A 22,806-nucleotide genomic window follows, 5' to 3' on the forward strand; every position below is an offset into this window, starting at 1 on the left:
AGATTTTGGAAATGTTCAGTGGAACAGTACCTCTGCTCTTGCAGTGCTGGCAAACTGGAGCATATCATTTATTATATTTTTCAGTCTCACATCTATGATGAAATTAGGTGGGGAGAGATGATAAACAGATTTAAGGGATTAGGCACTGAGCAACTGAATTACTCTACTTCCTTGTGGATGTGATTTCAATGGTTAATACTATTAGCTGAAAAATATATTCATGATATATAGAAATGCAAAATTATTGTGCTTCCGAAAAACAGTGCAGCTGCTTTAAGGAGTTGTAGACAGGTCTTAGGATCTCATGCTCCAAATCTCTTTGATATCAAATAATAATCATTATTTGGTCCTATTAATGTGATACAGATTGTAATGTGATACAATATGAATTGCAAAGATTCTTGCCTAAAATTGTCCTTTGCATGTCAGAGCATGATAAGAAGGCACATAATCGAATCAATCAATCAATCAATACATTGTTGTGACTGTAACAAAATTAAGTTAAAAATGAAAGAAATATAAGAAAATGAAAAATAAAATGCATGGAGGAACTCTGAATAAGATAGAACCAATGCAGGATCATAGCCGCCCCGAGTTTGCGGAGAGGGGCGGCATATAAATCCAATAAACCTAACCATAAACCTAACCATAGAATCATAAAATCATAGAGCTGGAGGGGACATTGGATGTCTTTCTTTCTTTCTTTCTTTCTTTCTTTCTTTCTTTCTTTCTTATTTATTTATTTATTTATTTATTTGATTTTTTTTTTTTTAAAGTCAGGGCGGCTTACAACATGTTAGCAATAGCACTTTTTTAACAGAGCCAGCACAATCCGGGTTCTCATTTTAACTACCTCAGAAGGATGGAAGGCTGAGTCAACCTTGAGCCGGTGATGAGATTTGAACCGCTGACTTGCAGATCTACAGTCAGCTTTAGTGGCCTGCAATACGGTACTCTACCTGCTGCGCCACTTCAGCTCTTCGTCTTCTAGTCTAATTCCCTGTCCAGGATGACTCTTATCTTAGACTAAACATAACTAGCTCCCTTAGCTATTCATTGTACAATTCTATAGCTTAAGAATCAAGACCTTAAAAATTTAAAGTTTAAAAGAAAGCATGCAAAAATAACAACCATTAACTTAATTAATTTTGCTTTGGCTATGTCTCTGGAAGCACCAATATTTGCCTTGATGTTATTACTGAATAACAGCGCAAAAATATTAAATCAAATCATGAAACTTGGCAAGATTTGTATCTTCAGATGCAGCAGAATTACCTGACAATGATTGCCAATCTGCCAAGAGACAAAAATATTTGTAGTTCTCAATGAAAAAAAAAATCATGTTTTTCTCCCATGTCACCCTCTTATAAGAGGCAATAATCAAATATACATCCATTTCACTTTACTTTAATGGAAAGCAGGCTAAAAAAAATTCATTCTATCGCAGGTCAGGGTGGGAGGAAGCAATTGGCTTTTAATCTTTTTCAATTGTGAGTAATAAGGAACCTTGAACATTTGGGATTTCAAATCAGGTTTAGTGGTTGAATAAAATACGTATTTCCTAGGGCTGTCTTTGATAGAAAGTGACCAGCCTGGGACAAAAAACAAGGAACAACTTTGCAGTGGACAAAGTTGGAATATGGTGGGAAAGGCCCCTGTGGGAAAGCTCCTGGTTAAAGGTTGAAATGGGGGATCTAGAGAGGATGACGTAACTCTTCTACTTCAGCCCCAGCTGCAAGAGACTACGCCAAGAGTCAATATTTGCCTTCCTTCATATCAAGAGTTGCACTTTCCTTCCAGCCAGATTTCCAGAGACAATCTGCAAGTGTTTACCATTCTTGTGAATAGCCACAGAACATAAGGAAGTAGGAAACAGAAGCAATAGCAGCAACTTTCAACCTTTCCTGGAAACATGGCTAGGAGAGGAGTGAACCTCCAGCTGTGAAGGAGAGCAGAATATCACCCCTTTCAAGCAGAAGAAACTGGATCCCTATAGATTTGCTATTGCCTATCAAAATGCAGCCGCACAAGCGGTTTTGGGCCAAGACATGCCCATATCTGATCATCACTCCGCGGACTGCATTGGCTGCCGATCTGCTTCCGGACACAATTCAAAGTGTTGGTTATGACCTATAAAGCCCTATGTGGCATCAGGCCAGACTATCTCCAAGACCACCTTCTGCCGCACGAATCCCAGGGACCAGTGAGGTTCCACAGAGTTGGTCTCCTTAGGGTCTCGTCAACCAAACAATGTCGGCTGGTAGGACCTAGGGAAAGCGCCTTCTCTGTGGGGGTCCCGGTCCTCTGGAATAAGCTCCCCCCAGAGATTCGCACTGCCCCCATCCTCTTTGCCTTCCGAAAGAGTTTAAATACTCATCTTTGTCGCCAGGCCTGGAGTTACTAGATCTTTCCCCCGACCAACAAATGTTTTTTAGCATGATTTGGTGAATGAATGTCAATGGAATTTTTAAAATTAGAATTTTTAAGGACATGCCCATAACTGGTCATCACTCCGCGGACTGCATTGGCTGCCGATCTGCTTCCGGACACAATTCAAAGTGTTGGTTATGACCTATAAAGCCCTATGTGGCATTGGGCCAGACTATCTCCAAAACCACCTTCTGCCGCACGAATCCCAGTGACCAGTTAGGTCCCACAGAGTGAGCCTTCTCCGGGTCCCGTCGACTAAACAATGTTGTTTGGCGGGTCCCAGGGGAAGAGCCTTCTCTGTGGTGGCCCCGACCCTCTGGAACCAGCTCCCCTGGGTGATTAGAACTGCCCCCACCCTCCTTGCCTTTTGCCTTTCGTAAACTCGCAAGAAGACCAGCTGGCTAGAGTGCATGTGTGTGCTAGAAACTGGAAGCTCAGTTTCCTTGTGCACACATGCACACTAGAGAGCTGCTCTTCCAGTTTCCTGCACTCTTGTGCAAAGACCAACTGGCCAACGTGCATATGTGCACTGGAAAACTGGAAGAGCAACAGGTAATTGCTACCATGCCCAGAGAGATGGCTCTGCGTGCCACTTCCAGTGCATGGGCCATAGGATCGCCATCACAGTTATAGTCCCAAAGCCTGAATGGAGTATGACAAAAATTCAATTAATTACAAGTAAAATTCAGCAAGTCAGTAATTAGAAATTATACATGGGTTGAAAAACTGAAACACCCAAAGACAGAGATATGCAAAATATTCTGACTCTGCTATTATCTAGCATTTTGCAGTTGAGCTAGAGTAACCCTATTAATACAGAAAACAGCCTCCACAAGATGTCTTTTTTCATAATACAGAGACACAGTGAACTAAACTGTATCCTAAGCTCCTTTGCAGATCTGAAAGGAAATATGTCCTTACCTCAAGGAAGAGTTTTAATCGTGCAAAAGATCTTCTGTTTGGAACAATGACTCTCTCTTTATTTTTAATTTCCTACGACACTTCCTGTTTAATCCCAGATGCAAAGAATAAGACTGAGTAACAAGGGACGTCACTTGCTGTTTATATTATTACTCTATGTACTTTTCTGCTATGTACACAAGGGATAGCGTCCATATTAAAGAGCGTCTACCCTAAAAAAGTGCTAGAGGAGCTTATTTTATTTTACATTACTGTATATTACCATTCAGATGTTCAAAACAGCAGAAATGGCTTAAAGGCAGTGTACTTGAAAGCCATAAAAAAATTACATAATGTGCATGTTTGCAAAGTGATTCCCATTCTTTAGTCACCAAACAGGTTTTTTAAAGTGTCACTTTGAATTATTCATTCCGTCAAGGTTGCAGCCTTGTATTTTTAAAAATTCCTTTTGGTGACACTACATTGTCACAGCTTTCAAGACTTTTTAAAATCCCAATACACCTATTCAAGTACAAATATGCATAGAATTATAATATTTGGAGTTCTTTTTAACATTTAGAAACATAGAAGATTGATGGCAGAAAAAGACCTAATGGTCCATCTAGTCTGCCCTTATACTATTTCCTGTATTTTATCTTAGGATGGATCTATGTTTATCCCAGGCATGTTTAAATTCAGTTACTGTGGATTTACCAACCACGTCTGCTGGAGGTTTGTTCCAAACATCTACTACTCTTTCAGTAAAATAATATTTTCTCATGTTACTTCTAATCTTTCCCCCAACTAACCTCAGATTGTGCCCCTTTGTTCTTATGTTCACTTTCCTATTAAAAACACTTCCTGAACCTTATTTAACCCTTTAACATATTTAAATGTTTCGATCATGTCCCCCCTTTCCCTTCTGTCCTCCAGACTACACAGACTGAGTTCATTAAGTCTTTCCTGATACGTTTTATGCTTAAGACCTTCCACCATTTTTGTAGCCCGTCTTTGAACCTGTTCAATTTTATCAATATCTTTTTGTAGATGAGGTCTCCAGAACTGAACACAGTATTCCAAATGTGGTCTCACCAGCGGGATCACAATCTCCCTCTTCCTGCTTGTTATACTTCTAGCTATGCAGTCAAGCATTCTGCTTGCTTTCCCTACTGCCTGACTGTACATTTTGAGACTGTCAGAAATCACTATCCCTAAATCTTTCTCTTCTGAAGTTTTTGCTAACACAGAACTGCCAATATAATACTCAGATTGAGGATTCCTTTTGCCCAAGTGTATTATTTTACATTTGGAAACATTAAATTGCAGTTTCCATTGTTTTGACCACTTATCTACCTTATTTACCTTTTGGATATAAATATGGCACATATGAAATTCTATCTCATTTCCATTTCTTTACTATTATATTTGAATGTTTTGTTGGTTCTCATCCCACTTGCCATCAGTTTCATCTTGGGGAAGAATCCTAATTAATGGCAAAAATCACCGGTTAAAATGGTTCTTTTATTAGTGGCTGTTATAGTTGATTTTTATGTATTTACTGAAATGATTTAGAGCTGCCCAATTCACAGCAGTAACTCTTATGTTTAAAAGCAGTTAGTACTCTTACCAGAAGGCATTACTACTTATCTACATATTGAATTTATAATCTAACTTTTGAGAACAGAAAACTACTGAGAAGGCAGTCTGCTACAATATGATGCCGTCCCCTAATTTTAGAGTATGAGTAACTTCCAATTTAATCAGGGACTTTATGTCTTGGTGGGGCCTTAAACATGGCAACCGCAGCTGTGTGGTCTCCAGAACTGTGTTCAGTTCTGGAGACCTCACCTACAAAAAGATATTGACAAAATTGAACAGGTCCAAAGATGGGCTACAAGAATGGTGGAAGGTCTTAAGCATAAAACGTATCAGGAAAGACTTAATGAACTCAATGAACTCAATCTGTATAGTCTGGAGGACAGAAGGAAAAGGGGGGACATGATCGAAACATTTAAATATGTTAAAGGGTTAAATAAGGTTCAGGAGGGAAGTGTTTTTAATAGGAAAGTGAACACAAGAACAAGGGGACACAATCTGAAGTAAGTTGGGGGAAAGATCAAAAGCAACGTGAGGAAATATTATTTCACTGAAAGAATAGTAGATCCTTGGAACAAACTTCCAGCAGACGTGGTTGGTAAATCCACAGTAACTGAATTTAAACATGCCTGGGATAAACATATATCCATTGTAAGATAAAATACAGGAAATAGTATAAGGGCAGACTAGATGGACCATGAGGTCTTTTTCTGCCGTCAATCTTCTATGTTTCTATGGTACAATGGCTGTAAGTATGAAGAAAGGTTGCAACCAATTTTCATGAGGCTGTCATAACTTTAAAATGTAGTTAAATAAATGGTTATAAATTGAGAACTACCTGTACAAATGTGCACTTTTCACCCTCTCCCCAAATTTTAATTCATTTTCAGCAGCTATTCTCGTCACTGTTCCACTTTGTATTTAGTTTCTCTAACATCAATGTATGCAATAAAGAACAATTATTTCAAGTCTGAAATGGTGCTTGAAGAAGAAACCCAACCACAACTAGATAATATGATGTGGAGGAGTGTGGACGACTGGACACATTTCTTCTCCCTTAAAATCTTTTTGATTTATCTGTGTCTACAAGAAATAGTTATGTCAGAATACAACATTAGAGAGAATTCTTCCTTTAGCATCTCACTCAATACAATTTTGCACTGAATGTCCAAATTGTTCCAAAATAGCCTTTTAAGCCAAACTGATGCTCCTTGTGCTCTCACAAGTTTCCCACATATTTCAGTACCCTCAGATTTGAACTCCCACAATTATGTTGCAGAAGGCTAACCTAAGTCACATAATATAAACTGTAACTTGAATTCTCTAACCTGGATATCAAAACAGAAATTACGTACTTACCAGGAACCATAGAAACTAGGCAAGAGCAATGACAGGAAAACAATAGTAATTTTCTATTTCTTCTACTGAAATATCAACATAACTCATCTTCACACAAGTAGGATTTATTTTACTCCTGAATGAATTGTGTTCCTTTAAAATAATAACCTATGTAGAGCCATTTAAAATTACCTGTCATCCTTACATTACTCTTAGCAATAAAAGTTACCTACAGTAACTTTAAGCAGGATGTTTATTTAAACCAGGTATGCCTACTTTACTAACCACACCTTGAGAGTATTGATCTAAAATTAGCTACAAGGATAGGCATATATTCTAGTTTCTTTTTTTAGTTTTGAGAGTGCACAACCTTTATAAATGAAAAGATTTTTATTGAAATAAGGAACAATTCAATAAAGATCAGACAGATAAACTAATAGGTGGTAAGTTCCTATGATTCTTTTGGCATCAATTTATTTTATTTATTGATTTGATTTGATTTGATTTGTATGCCGCCCCTCTCCGTAGATTCGGGCGGCTCACAACAATAGAACAATTAAAGACAAATCTAATAATTTAAAAACATTTTTAAAAAACATTATTAAAGCAGACATACACACAAACAAACATACCATACATGAATTGTATAGGCCTGGGGAAGATGTCTCAATTCCCCTATGCCTGACGGCATAGGTGGGTTTGAACAATAATAATATTAGAGCTTTAGCAATATGGCATTACAGTATATCATTTTCCAGAATGTAATGCTTAACTTAGAACAACCAAAAGCACATAACCTCAAAAATGTATAGGATAATACTGCAAATAATATAGGAGATCCACCCCATGGTTTAAAGGAAGCTTGATGCTGATCACGGTAAATCTATGCTTGAAAAGAATTGGCAGGAATTATGGAAACTGGGTGGATTCCACTTCAACACAAGAACTGCAGTGAAAGATTATACATGGCTACACTTCTCAATCCAATTAGATTTGCATATACATATATCATAAATTATTCTTCCAAATGTTGGAAATGTAAACATAAATAGGGAAGGGGTTCAATTGTGGTGGTCATCCAATAAAGCTATTCCATTTTGGGATGAATGATGGGGGTAGATAAGTACCATGATTAAACAAAGAATTGAATGCTCCTCAGAGTTAAGCTTACTGCATTTAATCACATGACCAAATCTCAAACTCAAAAATAAGGAACTCATCTAATTTTAGCAGATAAAATAATAATGGTCCAATATTGAAATACTCTAGATAACAGAAATGTACATTATTTTATTTATTTATTTATTAGATTTGTATGCCGCCCCTCTCCGCAGACTCGGGGCGGCTAACAACAATAAAAAGACAATGTAAACAAATCTAATATTAAAAATAAACTAAAAAACCCCAATTTAAAGAACCAATCATACATACAAACATACCATGTATAAATTCTATAAGCCTAGGGGGAAGGGAAAATTTCAATTCCCCCATGCCTGACAACAGAGGTGGGTTTTGAGGAGATTGCGAAAGGCAAGGAGGGTGGGGGCAACTCTGATATATGGGGGGAGTTGGTTCCAGAGGGCCGGAGAAGGCTCTTCCCCTAGGTCCCGCCAGACATTAATAAAACTACTTCAATTGCTGTATATTACACAAAAATTACAAAGCTAAAATAATAAGGCATCAGAAATAGAATCACGATTTTATAAAATTTGAATGTATTTTATGGATTATATCAATCGCAATAGGCTATAATATGGTAACATTCACATATACGGTAAAACTGTACATATATATTTTAATATATTAATATTAGAAGTATAAAGCAGCCATTTCTAAGGTGCAGCGTGAACTTCTAATATCTTTCCTCAACCACATGCACCATGATAAAAACATAAAAGTACATGTGATGCTATAAATGTGCATGTGACACTGTATAAATAAATAACCTGAACTTTTATAGCTTACTTTGAAACTATACTTTCCCTTCACCAGAACTTCCTTGTGTAGCTGGCTGATGATTGGGTGAACTGATGGGCTAAATGGGCCAGGAGTCTGTCCAAGGAGGCACTACTTGCTATGGTCTAAAAGCATCTGATTTCACATTCCAGAACATAATTTGTATGTAGGAATAAAGATTTTGGGGAAAGTGAGAAACATATTTCCTGGTGAAGTATAAATACTTCACCGTATTAGTCCTAATAAATTTTGCATATTTATTTATTTATTCGATAATAATAATAATAATAATAATAATAATAATAATAATAATAATACAGAACAGCATAATAATACAGAACAATAAGGGAAATCAAAGTTAATTAAAACTGCTAAAAATACCCCAAAACATTAAATATTATTATCAGTGCATTCATATACAACTCAATCACACTTCCATCAATCAAAAAGTAAAAAATAGGCTGGAGTAGAGTGACCAAGTTCAACAGCCCTGCTGGCATAAGTATGTTTTTAAGCTTTTCCGAAAGGCTGGAAGAGTGGGAACCGTGCAAATCTCTGGGGGGGAGTTGATTCCAGAGAGCAGGGGCTGCCACAGAGAAGGCTCTTCCCCTAGGGCCCACCAGCTGGCATTGTCTGGCTGACGGGACCTGGAGAAGGCCAACTCTGTGGCCCCTGACCAGTTGATGGGATAGGTGAGTCAAGAGATGGTCCCATAGGTAATCCAGTCCTAAGCCATGTAGGTGTTTTAAAAGTCAACACTAACACTTTGAATTGTGTTCAGACTAGTGAGTAACCAATGCAGGACATGGAATGATGGCGACACATGGGGCATATCTAGGGAAGACCATGACTGCGTGCGCGGCTACATTTTGAACCAGTTGCAGTCTCCGGACATTCTTCAAGGGTAACTCCATGCAGAGAGCATTGCAATAGTCGATCCTCGAGGTGATGGGGGCATGAGCAACTATCAGGAGAGCCTCCCTGTCTAAATAAGGCCACAACTGGTGCACCAGGCGAACCTGGGCAAATGTCCCCCTCGTCACAGTTGAAAGATGATGTTCCAATGACAGCTGTGGGTCGAAGAGGACTCCCAAGTTGCGAACCTTCTTGGGTAAGGTAATGGACAAACAGACGGATGTATCCTTGGGATGTAACACCCATAGCCACTCCGTCTTGTCGGGGTTGAGTCTGAACCTGATGGCACCCATCCAGACCCTTATAGCCTCCAGACACCGGCATATCACCTCTGCTACTTCAATGAATTGGCACAAAGTGGAAATGTACAGCTGAGTGTCATCAGTGTTGGAAGGGACCTTGCAGGTCATCTAGTCCAATCCCCTGCTCAAGCAGGAGTTCCTACAGCGTTTGAGACAGATGGCAGTCCAATCTCCCCTTGAAGGTTGCAAGTGTTGGGGCTCTCACAACATCTGCTGGCAAGCTATTCCACTGGTTGATCACTGTCAGAAAGTTTTTCCTCACTTCCAGACTGAATCTTTCCTTGGTTATATTCTATCTTCCTTTTAGTTCCAAGAGGCATATGGAGTATTCCCATTTTTTTCTCCACAAAGCAAACTTTTGAGGAAGTTTTGAGCTGTGTGTGTGTAAGTGTGTGTGTGTCTGACTGACTGACTAACTAAGAAAGCCTAGCTTAAGTGGTTCAGTTGTTAAATGTTTCTGGAGTAGCTGATCTTGGTTTTCTGTCAATTTTATTTATTTTATTTTGTATTTTCTTTTAAACTCTTTTAATTATAATGCACTTCATTTTTCCTATACTATATACTGTGCTGTAGTAATCACAGCAGTAGCAGTAGAACCAGCCTTTTCTTATACCTTTTTGTTTCTTATTTAGCTGATATGAATACTTTCTTCTTGGCTATTTTTTTCATATTTTTAGCCCAGATGATGACAATGCAATAAAGGAGGATTGCTAAATTTAGGCCAGACATTTTAGCCTAAGGGGAACACGGCAGTGAACAGTTAGGCATGCTTTAATCTTGTAGAATCTACTTCACTTTCATTAGAATCCTGAGATTCCTCAAACAAGCAAGAAGGAAGAATCCAGAGACCTTGTCCACTGAGGAAACCAGTGCAATCAGTAGAAAGAGGAAGGAAGGCTATTTTTTCTTAGTTCTTGATCCCTCAAATTCTATACCAGAGGTTTCTGGGGAATTGTCTGAAAAAGGCTTGAGGCTAGCAGGGATGATTTACAGTGCAAGAATAATGCTTATAAGTGCAATAATTGTTTCATACACCCTTTAAAAGCCACCCTGAGCTGAGAATTCTGGGAAAACTGAATGTAGAGCACAATTTCATGTAAAAATGTACAAGGATGTCAGAAAAAGGCACAGCAGTTGGGATCCATATATTTGCCCATAATTTCAACCATAGAGCCGAGATGGAGCAGTGGTTAAAGTGCAGTACTATTTTATTTAATTTATTTAGTCAAAACATGTATAAGATAGTAGGTACAGTAAAGCCATAAACAAAAGCAAAGTAGGTACAGGTAAATTAGGCAATAGGGCAGTAGGACAGGGACGGTAGCTTATGCACCATTGCTACTTCAATTGACTGTTAGCTGCAGTTCAGCAATTCAAATCTCACTCGCTCAAAATGAGGACCCAGATTGTTGCGGGCAATATGAGCCCCAGCGACTGGTCGGATCCCACAGAGTCAGCCTTCTCCGAGTCCCATCAACTAGACAATGTCGCTTGGCGGGGCCTCGGGGAAGAGCCTTCTCTGTGGGGAGCCCAGCCAGACCCATCCTCGAATACAGCTCATCTGTTTGGAACCCATATCGCATCTCAGACATTAACAGCTTTGAAAAGTTCCAAAGATACTTCACCAGAAGAGACCTTCACTCCGCCACTCAAAACAGAATACCCTATGAGACTAGACTTTCAATCCTGGGCCTAGAAAGTTTAGAACTAAGACGCCTTAAACAAGATCTAAGTATTGCCCACAAGATCATATGCTGGAACCAACTTCCCCCAGAGATTCATACTGCCCCCACCCTCCTCGCCTTCTGAAGACCCATTTGTGCCGACAGGCTTGGGGCCACTAGATAACTAGCCCCCGGCCAATGAATGAAATGCATGCTTGATTGTATGAATTTGAGTAATTGTTTTTTTTAATGAATTTGAATTTTAGACAAGTTAATTTATATTAATATTGGATTTAGGACATTGTTATTGTTTTTTTATATGTTGTAAGCCACCCCAAGAGAGGGGCAGCATATAAATCTAATAAATAAACAAATAATAAATAAATATGTTGACTCTGTAAACCACTTAGAACGGGCTGTAAAAGCACAATGAAGTAGTATATCAGTCTAAGTGCTATTGCTATAGTCATGGAACCCAATGTTCTGAATGATTATCATATACTGATATTAAAATATTAAGAAAATTAATCAGTTTTACCTTCAAGTATAATATCAACAAAAAGCCATTTGACATATAGGTATCTCAAAGATGAAGACTGCAAAGAATCAGCTTTCTCTAATTAAGAATACTGTATACGTTTGTAAGATCTTTTTCTAGAATATTTGATTTAGCTTCTTATACCCTCACCTTGGATAAACAAATATGATCCGGGTAATAATCCAAAGCAAATATGGCTGCGCATTTTATTATTCTGTTTAAACAACAAATATTATATTTATTATGTCACTATGTTAGGAGATCCATACTTCATTTCTACATATTACCAAGTCAATAGGTATGTCATTTTAAACACAAATATTAATAGACTTACAAGTGTATTGTATGGTCAAAACATGTTATTTAAGAAGTAAAGAAAGGCCATTAGAGGGGACTTCTAGGCAAGGAATAGCGAACTAGACCTCTCCAAAGGTGCAGAGATGGTGCTGCAACCAAAACTGACTAGTGGCCAGCACAATCTAATGGTGGAACATTTGTGGACAAGAGTGATCACCCACTTGTGGTCCAGAGAGATGCTCCTTGCAAGGAGACGGCAAGATTTCAGTCAACCCATGTTACTGAGTGCCTGGAGACAAAGGAAGCCATTGAGTTATGGCGCTTCTAAGGGTATTGGATTTATCCAATGTCACTTTCACATTAATAATAATTTTGAAGTTAAAAACTACTTGGTGAGTAAAACTTCATCTCAAAATAGAAGCAAAAGTGACCAGCTGAAAGAATGTAAAGAGTATAAAATAAATGGGGGAAAAAAGGAAAATAAGAATTAAGCCAAGAAAACCATAAGCAAATTATCAAAATAGATACATTTGTAACACAAAGGGGCTTTCTTTCAGAATTGGCTAACAACCACATGGCTGCAAGGAATATAAATCAGGCATTATTCAATCTGAACTGAAGAAGCTTTTTGGATGGGAAGCAAAGCATCTTTTAGCAAAACAAGGATGTCGAGTTGCCTTTTGAAAGAAAGCACTTTTGGGACAACCATCTCCTGGATTACTAAGAATCTCCATTGCCCTTTAAATGAACACCCTTCAAATGGTGCAGAGGTATGAAAGAATTTGCAGGGGGGAAATTGCAGTCTACAGGTTTCAGCTCACTCTGAGTGCACAGACAAACTTTCAAGCGGCCTCAATAACTCTCAGAGGGCTGACAACCACATGAGTGCAAGGAATATAAATCCTTCCATTCTCCATCATTCAGCCAGAACTAAAGAAACACCTCAGATGAGAAGCAAAATGTATTCTAGCAAAACACCAGTCCAGTTGCTTTTGAAAAAAAGCTTCTTTGGGGTTTTTTTTTCTATTGCTTTTCATTTCTCATTGTTCTTTTTACACTGTATTCCTTATCTGCTTTTATTTCTTTTAACATAATAGGGTGTTGTTGTTGTTTTTAAATGTCTACTTCATGTCCCCTATAGCCTTCCCCTATATGAAGTGATAACGTCAAATAACTGGGGCCTGACTTTAATTGCAGAGCGCCAAATGGATGAAAACCCAGGTTAGAAATCTGATAAGATTTATTACAGTTGTGCGTTTGTGTATGTGTGCAAGCAAATAAATAAACCAAAACTAAACACTATGAATAAAATAAATCTACTAGAGACCCTAGTCTAGCAGATAACTGTGGTTCATTTTTGGACCACAGTTACCTCAGTCAGCACAGTGGCACGTATATAAATTTAGTAAATAAATAAATAAATAATTCCAAACTCTAAAGCTCCTTTTCTGCAAACTCTACAATCAGAACTAAATGATTAAGTAATATCCTTCGAGTAAGCCAAATCTTGATTTTGGTAGTTTTATTAACATAAGTTTTTTAAAACAATGAAATACTAAAAGTTAGTTTCTGTGTATCTGAAGACACACTTACTAACATTTAATTTAGAAACTCTGAAGATGCCAACTTAGTTGATGCTAAATTTAAATTATCTTTGTCAGCATAAGACAGGCATATCAGTACCACAGAAAATAAAAACATTCAAAATAGTGTAGTAAGAATATTATTTAAAAGAAATACTTCAAATGAAAACCATTTATACTAAGGCATGTAGGCTCGCTGTGTTCTGAAGAGAATGGAGCTATGCTTATCTCTTAATTTAGGTAGAGGCAAGCCCAGTAGGGTGCTATTATAAACAGTTGACATACATACCTTTTCCAATAAATTAAGAGTAGATTTCAAAGCATATTTAATAATAGTGCAATAAATATGGAGAAAATTGAGGGGGCGGTGAAATAGAGGCAAATGCCATAAGAATGAGCCTTACAAAACAAACATTACACTTTTATAGATAGTAGTTATATGCTAAAAATAATCTGGGCCAGTTCTCACCCGACCAGGTGTGGGAAGCGTAATTTCTTCCATGCCTTTTTGTAAGAGATCGCTGAATAGATGAAGTAACCCTTTGGCGCAAATGACTGACTCTGCGAAGTATCTGGTGATGATTTTCTTGTCCATCTCTTGAATATCCACGCTGTGACATGCTGGTATTGTCACATTAATTTTTAATGTTTCCTAGAATAAAAATCTATACAGTTTTTCTCTTGAAACTTTGATTGAAGTTGGTACTCTTTAACAAGTGAGTCTTCTTAAAATTAGCAAACGCCACAACGTTACAAGAACAAAGTAAAATCACATTTATTTCATTAAGGAAAGCAGTGGGTTTCTTGAAGACTTACTTTGCTGAGCAAATTTCAATGCACATCCAATTTCTTGACGCACAAAAGACATTCACTATTTTTTCCAATAGCCGGTCCTTCAAATCAAAGGAAACTAGACATACATTTAATCCAGAAGTGTTTTCAATTAGAATCTTTGACTGCAATTACATCCAAGTGTACGGTCTCTCTTTTTATCATTTATTTTTTCATAGCATTATCATCTGTTTTTCATTTCTAATTGCACAGGAATATCCTCTGAATTGCCAAGCAACAGCTATCCATACACGTCCTCTTCAAATGTTCAAAAATCAGCACTTAATGAAATAAGACATCTTTTATTTGAAAACGAAAAGTATCAAATCCTAGATTTGGCTGTCAAGGTTGTTTCTAGGTTGCTGATTTCAGCAAGGCAGAGAAACCCACCAATGTTCAAATTCAAAGGTTTATGGACTCATCATATAACAAGCATTAATTGCTCATCAGCGTGTCCAATAAAAATTATGTTGCTTCGGAGCTCTTCAAAGCAAAAATTGATTTTTCGTCAAAGCATTCAAAACGGAAAAGAACAACTCCCGGAAAAACTCTAGTTTAATAAACAACTTGCGATGGGAAGGAAGGGAGGGGATACAGACCACTGTTCTGCAGGATTTGTTCTCATCTTATTCAACACAGGAGAGAGGAAACTGCTTGCATTGCTTTCCTTGGCAGTAACTCCTTTCCATGGAAGATATTTCACTGGGGGTGCAATCAGAAAGCCACCACTTTCCCACAATAGCATTCCAACAACATCTGCAAACACTGTGAAACATAGCAGCTAATCTAACACCACATGAGTCTTAAGAGTTGAGCATTATCTTATGTGAAAAATGCATATGGCACATTATTGTTACTTTTCTAACAAATGTGTATTTTTAGAAAGATATAATGTATGTACAAAAACAATTGTCAGACTAAATTATCCCAGCTTATGGAGTTTTCTTTAAAAATATCATAAAGGACAATGTCAATTTTTTTAAATGAAAAGAACCAACACCTTTTAGAGTTGTATCATTCTTCTGTTGGTACTAGAATAAATATTAATTAAGTTTTCACCACATTTTTCATGATATGCAATTTGGATGATTTCTTTTACACTCCCATATTGCATGTTATAACAATGGTTTGGAAAAACATACGATTACTTACAGCTAATATAGAAAGTTTACACACCTATCTTAAAATTCCAGGTTTTTGAGGTGTAAAAAAATCAGACCAAGATAAATCCATTCAGGTTTTTTCCACCATTAATATAAGATACAAGCTGTATATATAAGTGAAAAAAACTGAAATATTTCAGGGGGGGGAATAAAAATAAAAACTTTACAATAAAATGATTGCTGCTTTAAATTAATATTCTGTTGAAGCTCCTTTTGATTTTATGACAATCTTTTGGGGTAGGAGCTTATTAGCATAGCCTATCTTGCCTTGAAAATGTCTGTCTGCTCTTCCTTACAAAAGCTGTCAGACTTTGAGAGCATCTCTTATACAAAATCTGATTTTTCAATTGGATTCAGGTGCAGGCTTTGACTAGGTTAAGGATGTAAAACTATGGCCCTCAGGCCAGATGCATCATGTGCTGGTCACCCCCACCCCCATTTTATTGAAGGGGAGGAAAGTCATGATATATCACATGATGCCTTGAGTTTGACACCCATGGACTAGGCCATTCCAAAACTCTGATTTTCTTCTGGTTAAGCCATTGTTTTGTTGATTTGGACGTATGCTTTGAGTCATTGTCATGTTGAAAGATTAAATTTCTCTTCAGCTTCAGCATTAAAAGCAGAGGCCTGAAGACTTTGTGCCAAAATTGATATTTAGAACTATTCATAGTTCCCTCTACCTTAGCTAAAGCCCCAACTCCTCAAAGCATAATGCTGCCATCACTATGCTTCATTGTGAATATGATGTACTTTTGGTGATGTGCTTTTGCACCAAACATGCTTTTAAAATTATGGCCATGAAGTTCAAGTGTGATCTCATCAGAGGACAACACATTTTCCCAATGCTTTTGTCATACTTGATCTAGGTATTTGTAAAATTAAGCTAGGCTTGGATGTTTTCCTTTAAACAAAAAGGCTTCCATCTTGTCACCTTACCCCACAGTCCAGACACATCAAGAATATGGAAGATTGTTGTCACATGTGGTACACAACCAATATCTGCTAGAACTTCCTGCAATGTTTAATGTTGCTTTGGGCCTCTTGGCAGTCTCTCACATCAGTTTTCTTCTTGCTTTGTTATCTATTTTGGAGGGACATCCAGTTCTGGGTAATGTTTATTGTGCCATATTTTTTTCCATTTGATGACTGTCTTCAATCTGTGTTCCATAGTATTTACAATGCCTTGGAAATTGTTTTGTACTTGTATCCTGGCTGATATCTTCCAACAGTGAAATCCCTTCGATGCTGAACTTTACATGGGTTTGATCAGAATCACTTTAATTATGGCAGGTATGTATTGACTAGTATTTAACACCAATTTGAATGTGATTGGTTAATTCAGCCACATCTAAGAGTGTGTTTATGCTTATGCAACCACATTATTGTACATTTTTTTTATCCAGCATACATATAAAGTCAAAGACAAATCAAACAATATGAAAAAATGAGTTCCTGGAAACAGTAAGTACCAAGGATTGGTAGTAATTAGAAGTACTAAAATGTGTGCATGTGTTATACCATTTTTAGCACATCAAAATTATAAAAATTGTTTTTAAAAATATGGACCACAATAGGTGACGTCCCAAGATTCTAGAGCACAAGTATCAAACTTGTGTCAAGTGACATAATGTGACGTTTAATGTTTCATGACACCACTGCTCTAGAGATCAATTTTTTAATTGTTTTATTCATCCAGTTTGAAATATTTTTTCCTAATTTGAAAGTCTAATATGCTGAGTAGAGTCTCTAGAACAGGAAATTTACTGAGGCCGCATAGAGTAAAAATTATTTATTATATGTTTAAAATGAGACATTATAATTCAATGTGAGCTTGCAAAATATTTTCAGTGGGCATACAAATGCTACTGCTAAGCAGAGGCAATTTAAATGTGTGGAGACTCAATTGCATGGTTTTGATCTTTGACACCAACTAGGCTGCCATCTTGATTGTTTTGTTTTTTGATTACCCCTGACTGAGTAGCGGAACTTTTCCTGCAAAAATCTCAGAACCATCTTTGGAACCACTCTGGAAAGCAGCAGTAAAGTTGAAAATAAGCAAAACTCAAGATATTACATGTATCTCCCTCCCTCACTCCAAGATGGCTATTAGTTATGATTAACATAGGTAACAAAACTTGAAGATTTCCAAGTACTCCAAAGAATGCACTCACAATCACTTGTGGGGTGGGGGAGGAATATTAAATGTTTATTAACTCATTTTTGCAAATTCAGAGTTTGTGGGTACAAATACATCTGTCATAATTCGTGAGAGAAAGGATACTTTTCCTATTTCTTTTGAATACTAATATGTCAGGTTCAATCAGATTTCTCCAGTCTCCATAACAACTCACAATTAATTAGTACCTTCAAAGAGAGCAAGGACTTAACAGTATTAATTGGAAGTTCCTAACAACTACCACCTGCTCTTCTCTCTCCCCTGTGCAAAGATGAAACAAACTGCATTGGAGCACAAACAAACAAGGCATTGAAAACCTGATCTATACTCAAATAAGATTTCTTGGTCTTTTGACAAGCCTGGCAATTCCAATGAAATATAGTCATACTTTCTTTCATACTTTTTGGAAGATACAGTGGCATCTCTGCCTACAAACGCCTCTACTTACGAACTTTTTTTATTATTTTTCAAAAAAGACAAAGACAAACAACATTAAACATTTAAGGAGCTACCATTGCTCCGCTTGTCGTAGAAGTCTAACTAGTACAAAAATATAAAACCCTAACTATTGTCAGATCAATACAGAAATATCACACGTGCACATTACATTCTTGTTAAATTTAACTCTATATTTTTATGTTAATTATGTTAGTTACATTTTTTTATCTATAAAATATCATATACTTATTCAAAAAGATAAAATATAAAAAATGCAAGAAAAAATAACACTTCTAACTTTATCATATTATAAAGAAAAAAAAGAAAAAAGAACAAAAATTCTATGTTTATATTGTTTTTAAACTATTTCACTCTATCTTATAAATCTTCAAATAGTTATAAATTCTTACTTATTTAATTTTTAATACTATTTTTAAAATTCCACCAGTCAGGTTCAATCAGATTCAATCAGGGGAAGTTGTCGTAAATGTCACCAAACCATCAAGTGCAGTTAGAAATAAAAAGAGGACACATTTTCTTGTGGGTGATTCGACTATTAGAGGTGTTGATTTGGGACAGAGCAAGGATGTGGTGAAGGTGCTGAGGTGTCTCCCAGGGGCCACTGCCAGCAGGGACAGGAGGCGGATTACAAACATTGTTGAGGCTGTGAGTAAAGGTAATAACGTTGATGTGGTGGTGCATCTTGGCACAAATGATTTGTCCCAGAGAAATGTTAATGTAGTAAAAAGAGATTTTCAATGTCTAAGTGTGGAGCTGGGTAAAATAACTGATTCAGTGACTTTCTCAGAGGTGTTACCGGTTTGTGGCCAAGAGGATAAAACAATGTGTATCAGAGAGTTTAATGTGTGGTTAAGGCAGTGGTGTAATGCTGAAGGTTTTGGCTATGTAAGTCATGATGTCAGTAGGTGGTCTAATAGGGAGTTGTTTAAGAGGGATGGTTTGCATCCATCATACAGAGGTACCCAGGTGCTCGGTGAGGAATTCAGAACTTTTTTTGGACAGGCATTTAAACTAGGTAAAGGGGACAGAGATGTAACTGATGTGGGTGATTTCTGTCCCCGACCAATGAGGATAAAGCAGTTTTTGGAAGCTTATGAAAAGGGAGCTGCAAATGAAATAGATGTAGTTGTTGATGATAAGGGGCAAACTAATAATGAAAATAATGTTCTTCGGGTAATGTGCACGAATGCTCGAAGCTTGAGCAACAAGCTCTGTGAATTAATGGCCATAATATATAGAGATAATTTGGACCTGGTTGCCATAACTGAGACATGGTTTAAGGATTCTAATGAATGGGAAATATCCATACCAGGATATACACTGTATAGGAAGGATAGAATAGAGAGAAGGGGAGGTGGAGTAGCCATTTATATTAAAGAAAGTCTAAAAACAACACTAATTCACAATACATGTCAAGATCTAGAGACTCTCTGGATTTGCATGCAAAATAAAGAAGGTTCTGTCATTAGAATTGGGGTGATCTATAGGCCTCCAGGGCAATCCAAGGAATATGACATCAAGATGGTGGATGAAATTACCCAAATGGCAGTAAAGGGAGATATTGTGGTTATGGGTGATTTCAACATGCCTGATGTTGACTGGAATATCCCCAGTGCCCTTACATGCAAAAGTAAGAATATAGTAGAGGCCTTTACAGGAGCAGCTCTGGCACAGCTGGTTAAGACACCAACTAGAGGGGAGAATATTCTAGATTTAGTTTTTACGAATGGGAATTGGGTTTCAGATGTCAAGGTGGGAGAAAATTTAGGATGCAGTGACCATCTATGTTTGTGGTTTGATGTAAAAACTAATTGTGAGCAATCCTATAATGCAACCAAAGTATTGGATTTCAGAAAAACAAATTTTAATGCAATGGGGGAATATTTAGAAAATGAATTAAAGGGGAGGGATAAAATGGCAGGAGCGAGCACCCAGTGGACTGTATTAAAAAAGGCCATCTTAAAAGCCACTGGACTGTATGTAAGACAAATAACTAAAGGTAAAAGGAAGAAGAAACCGCTATGGTTTAGCAATGATGTAAGGGCTATAGTCAATGAAAAAAAGGCTGCCTATAGGAGGTATAAAGAGTCTGGAAGTATAGCTGATAGGGAGGTGTATAAAATGAGACAGAAGGAGGCGAAACAGATAATATATGCTGCTAAAGCCTCAAAAGAGGAAGAAATTGCCAAATCTGTACAGAAGGGGGATAAAACCTTCTTCAGATATATTAGTGATAAGAAGAAGAAAAACTGCGGCATCACGAAACTTAGTACCGGGAATAATACATGCATTAATGGGAATAAGGAGATCGCTGACCATTTCAATAGCTACTTCTGTTCAGTTTTCTCAAAAGACACCGTACAAAATAATACTATAGAGGGATATAGCATTGCTTCCAGCTGTACGGATTCAGCTCCAGTGATCTTAGAAGCCGATGTCTTAGAAGAACTTGAACGATTAAAGATAAATAAGGCAATGGGTCCAGATGGCATCCACCCCAGAGTTCTTAAAGAACTCAGATCTGTCATTACTACCCCCCTGACTGATTTGTTTAACCAATCCTTGTTAACAGGAGAAGTTCCTGAGGATTGGAGAATGGCCAGTGTTGTGCCTATTCACAAGAAGGGCAGTAGAGAAGAAGCTGGTAACTACAGGCCAGTTAGCTTGACATCAGTTGTAGTTAAAATGATGGAGACTCTACTCAAAAAGAGGATAAATCAGCACCTAAAAAACCATAACTTATTGGACCCAAATCAGCATGGCTTTACTGAAGGCAAATCATGTCAGACTAATCTCATTGATTTCTTTGACTATGTCACAAAGGTGTTGGATGAAGGTGGTGCCGTGGATATTGCCTACCTGGACTTCAGCAAAGCCTTTGATATGGTTCCACATAAAGAGCTGATAGATAAATTAGTGAAGATTGGACTTAATCCCTGGATAGTTCAATGGATTTGCAGCTGGCTGAAGCATAGACATCAGAGAGTTATTGTTAATGGCGAGTATTCTGAGCAGAGTCAGGTTACAAGCGGTGTGCCACAAGGGTCTGTTCTGGGTCCTATTCTTTTTAATATGTTTGTGAGTGACATAGGGGAAGGTTTGGTAGGGAAAGTTTGCCTATTTGCCGATGACTCTAAAGTGTGCAATAGGGTTGATATTCCTGGAGGGGTCTGTAATATGGTAAATGATTTAGCTTTACTAGATAAATGGTCAAAGCAATGGAAACTGCAGTTTAATGTTTCCAAATGTAAAATAATGCACTTGGGGAAAAGGAATCCTCAGTCTGAGTATCGTATTGGCAGTTCTGTGTTAGCAAATACTTCAAAAGAAAAGGATTTAGGGGTAATGATTTCTGACAGTCTCAAAATGGGTGAACAGTGCAGTCAGGCGGTAGGGAAAGCAAGTAGGATGCTTGGCTGCATAGCTAGAGGTATAACAAGCAGGAAGAGGGAGATTATGATCCCGCTATATAGAATGCTGGTGAGACCACATTTGGAATACTGTGTTCAGTTCTGGAGACCTCACCTACAAAAAGATATTGACAAAATTGAACGGGTCCAAAGACGGGCTACAAGAATGGTGGAAGGTCTTAAGCATAAAACGTATCAGGAAAGACTTAATGAACTCAATCTGTATAGTCTGGAGGACAGAAGGAAAAGGGGGGACATGATCGAAACATTCAAATATATTAAAGGGTTAAATAAGGTCCAGGAGGGAAGTGTTTTTAATAGGAAAGTGAACACAAGAACAAGGGGACACAATCTGAAGTTAGTTGGGGGAAAGATCAAAAGCAACATGAGAAAATATTATTTTACTGAAAGAGTAGTAGATCCTTGGAACAAACTTCCAGCAGACGTGGTAGATAAATCCACAATAACTGAATTTAAACATGCCTGGGATAAACATATATCCATCCTAAGATAAAATACAGAAAATAGTATAAGGGCAGACTAGATGGACCATGAGGTCTTTTTCTGCCGTCAGACTTCTATGTTTCTATGTTTCTATATACTTTATCCCATATTTTATAAAAATTTGTTTCAGCTTGATTGATGAACTTTTCGTGATAAGAACCGGGTGTTCAAGATTTTTTTTGCCTCTTCTCAAGAACAATTTTCCACTTACAAACCCAAGCCTCCGAAACTGTAACCGGAAAAGACAGAAAGAAGCCTGTGTGGGACCTCTCTAGGAATCTCCTGGGAGGAAACAGGTCCTCCACCCTTGCTTCTTCTTAAAAACTTTTCTATTTAAGAACCTGGTCACGGAACAAATTAAGTTCATAAGTAGAGGTGCCACTGTAGTTGAATGAAAAGCCAGCACGGCACAGATGTAACTGAATCTGACAAGCTACAGGCTAAACCAGATCCAAGCCTTTACCCGTTTCACAGGATTGTCACTGGGAATGATTCCCATGCAAGCTGCTATAGGTTCATGGAAGGAGGTTGGGACATCAAGTAATAGATAAAATGCCTGCAACAAGATGGCATGTTACCTGATCATATGCACACATAATTCGCATTATTGATAAATGGAATAGTTGAGCTATAGTAACAAATCACAACTGAATATTTAATTCTGTTATGACTCCTGTTTGATCCAGACTATTTTACCTGTGCTTGGTTCAAGTTAAGTACAGATTTAAAGCTCAAATGTTA

At 37.4% G+C, this 22,806-nt stretch overlaps 1 protein-coding gene across 5 annotated transcripts in view; it reads right to left on the reverse strand.

Moving 5' to 3' along the window:
* The window catches only part of MCF2L (MCF.2 cell line derived transforming sequence like), a 132,021-nt gene that overhangs the window by 69,895 nt on the left and 39,320 nt on the right, over nt 1-22,806 (reverse strand). Inside the window, exon 1 of one of the 5 annotated variants that reach the window (XM_070751148.1) lies at nt 13,989-14,884. The exons of 3 other annotated variants lie outside the window; for them this stretch is intronic. In XM_070751148.1, the coding sequence (XP_070607249.1) occupies nt 13,989-14,139 (151 nt within the window). In that variant the 5' untranslated portion in view covers nt 14,140-14,884. Of the gene's footprint in view, nt 1-6,285; nt 6,489-13,988; nt 14,885-22,806 lie in introns of those variants that run through there. One more of the 5 variants, XM_070751149.1, reaches the window with a different exon arrangement.

Source organism: Erythrolamprus reginae, chromosome 4 (assembly GCF_031021105.1).
Source record: "Erythrolamprus reginae isolate rEryReg1 chromosome 4, rEryReg1.hap1, whole genome shotgun sequence".
Lineage (NCBI taxonomy): Eukaryota > Metazoa > Chordata > Lepidosauria > Squamata > Dipsadidae > Erythrolamprus > Erythrolamprus reginae.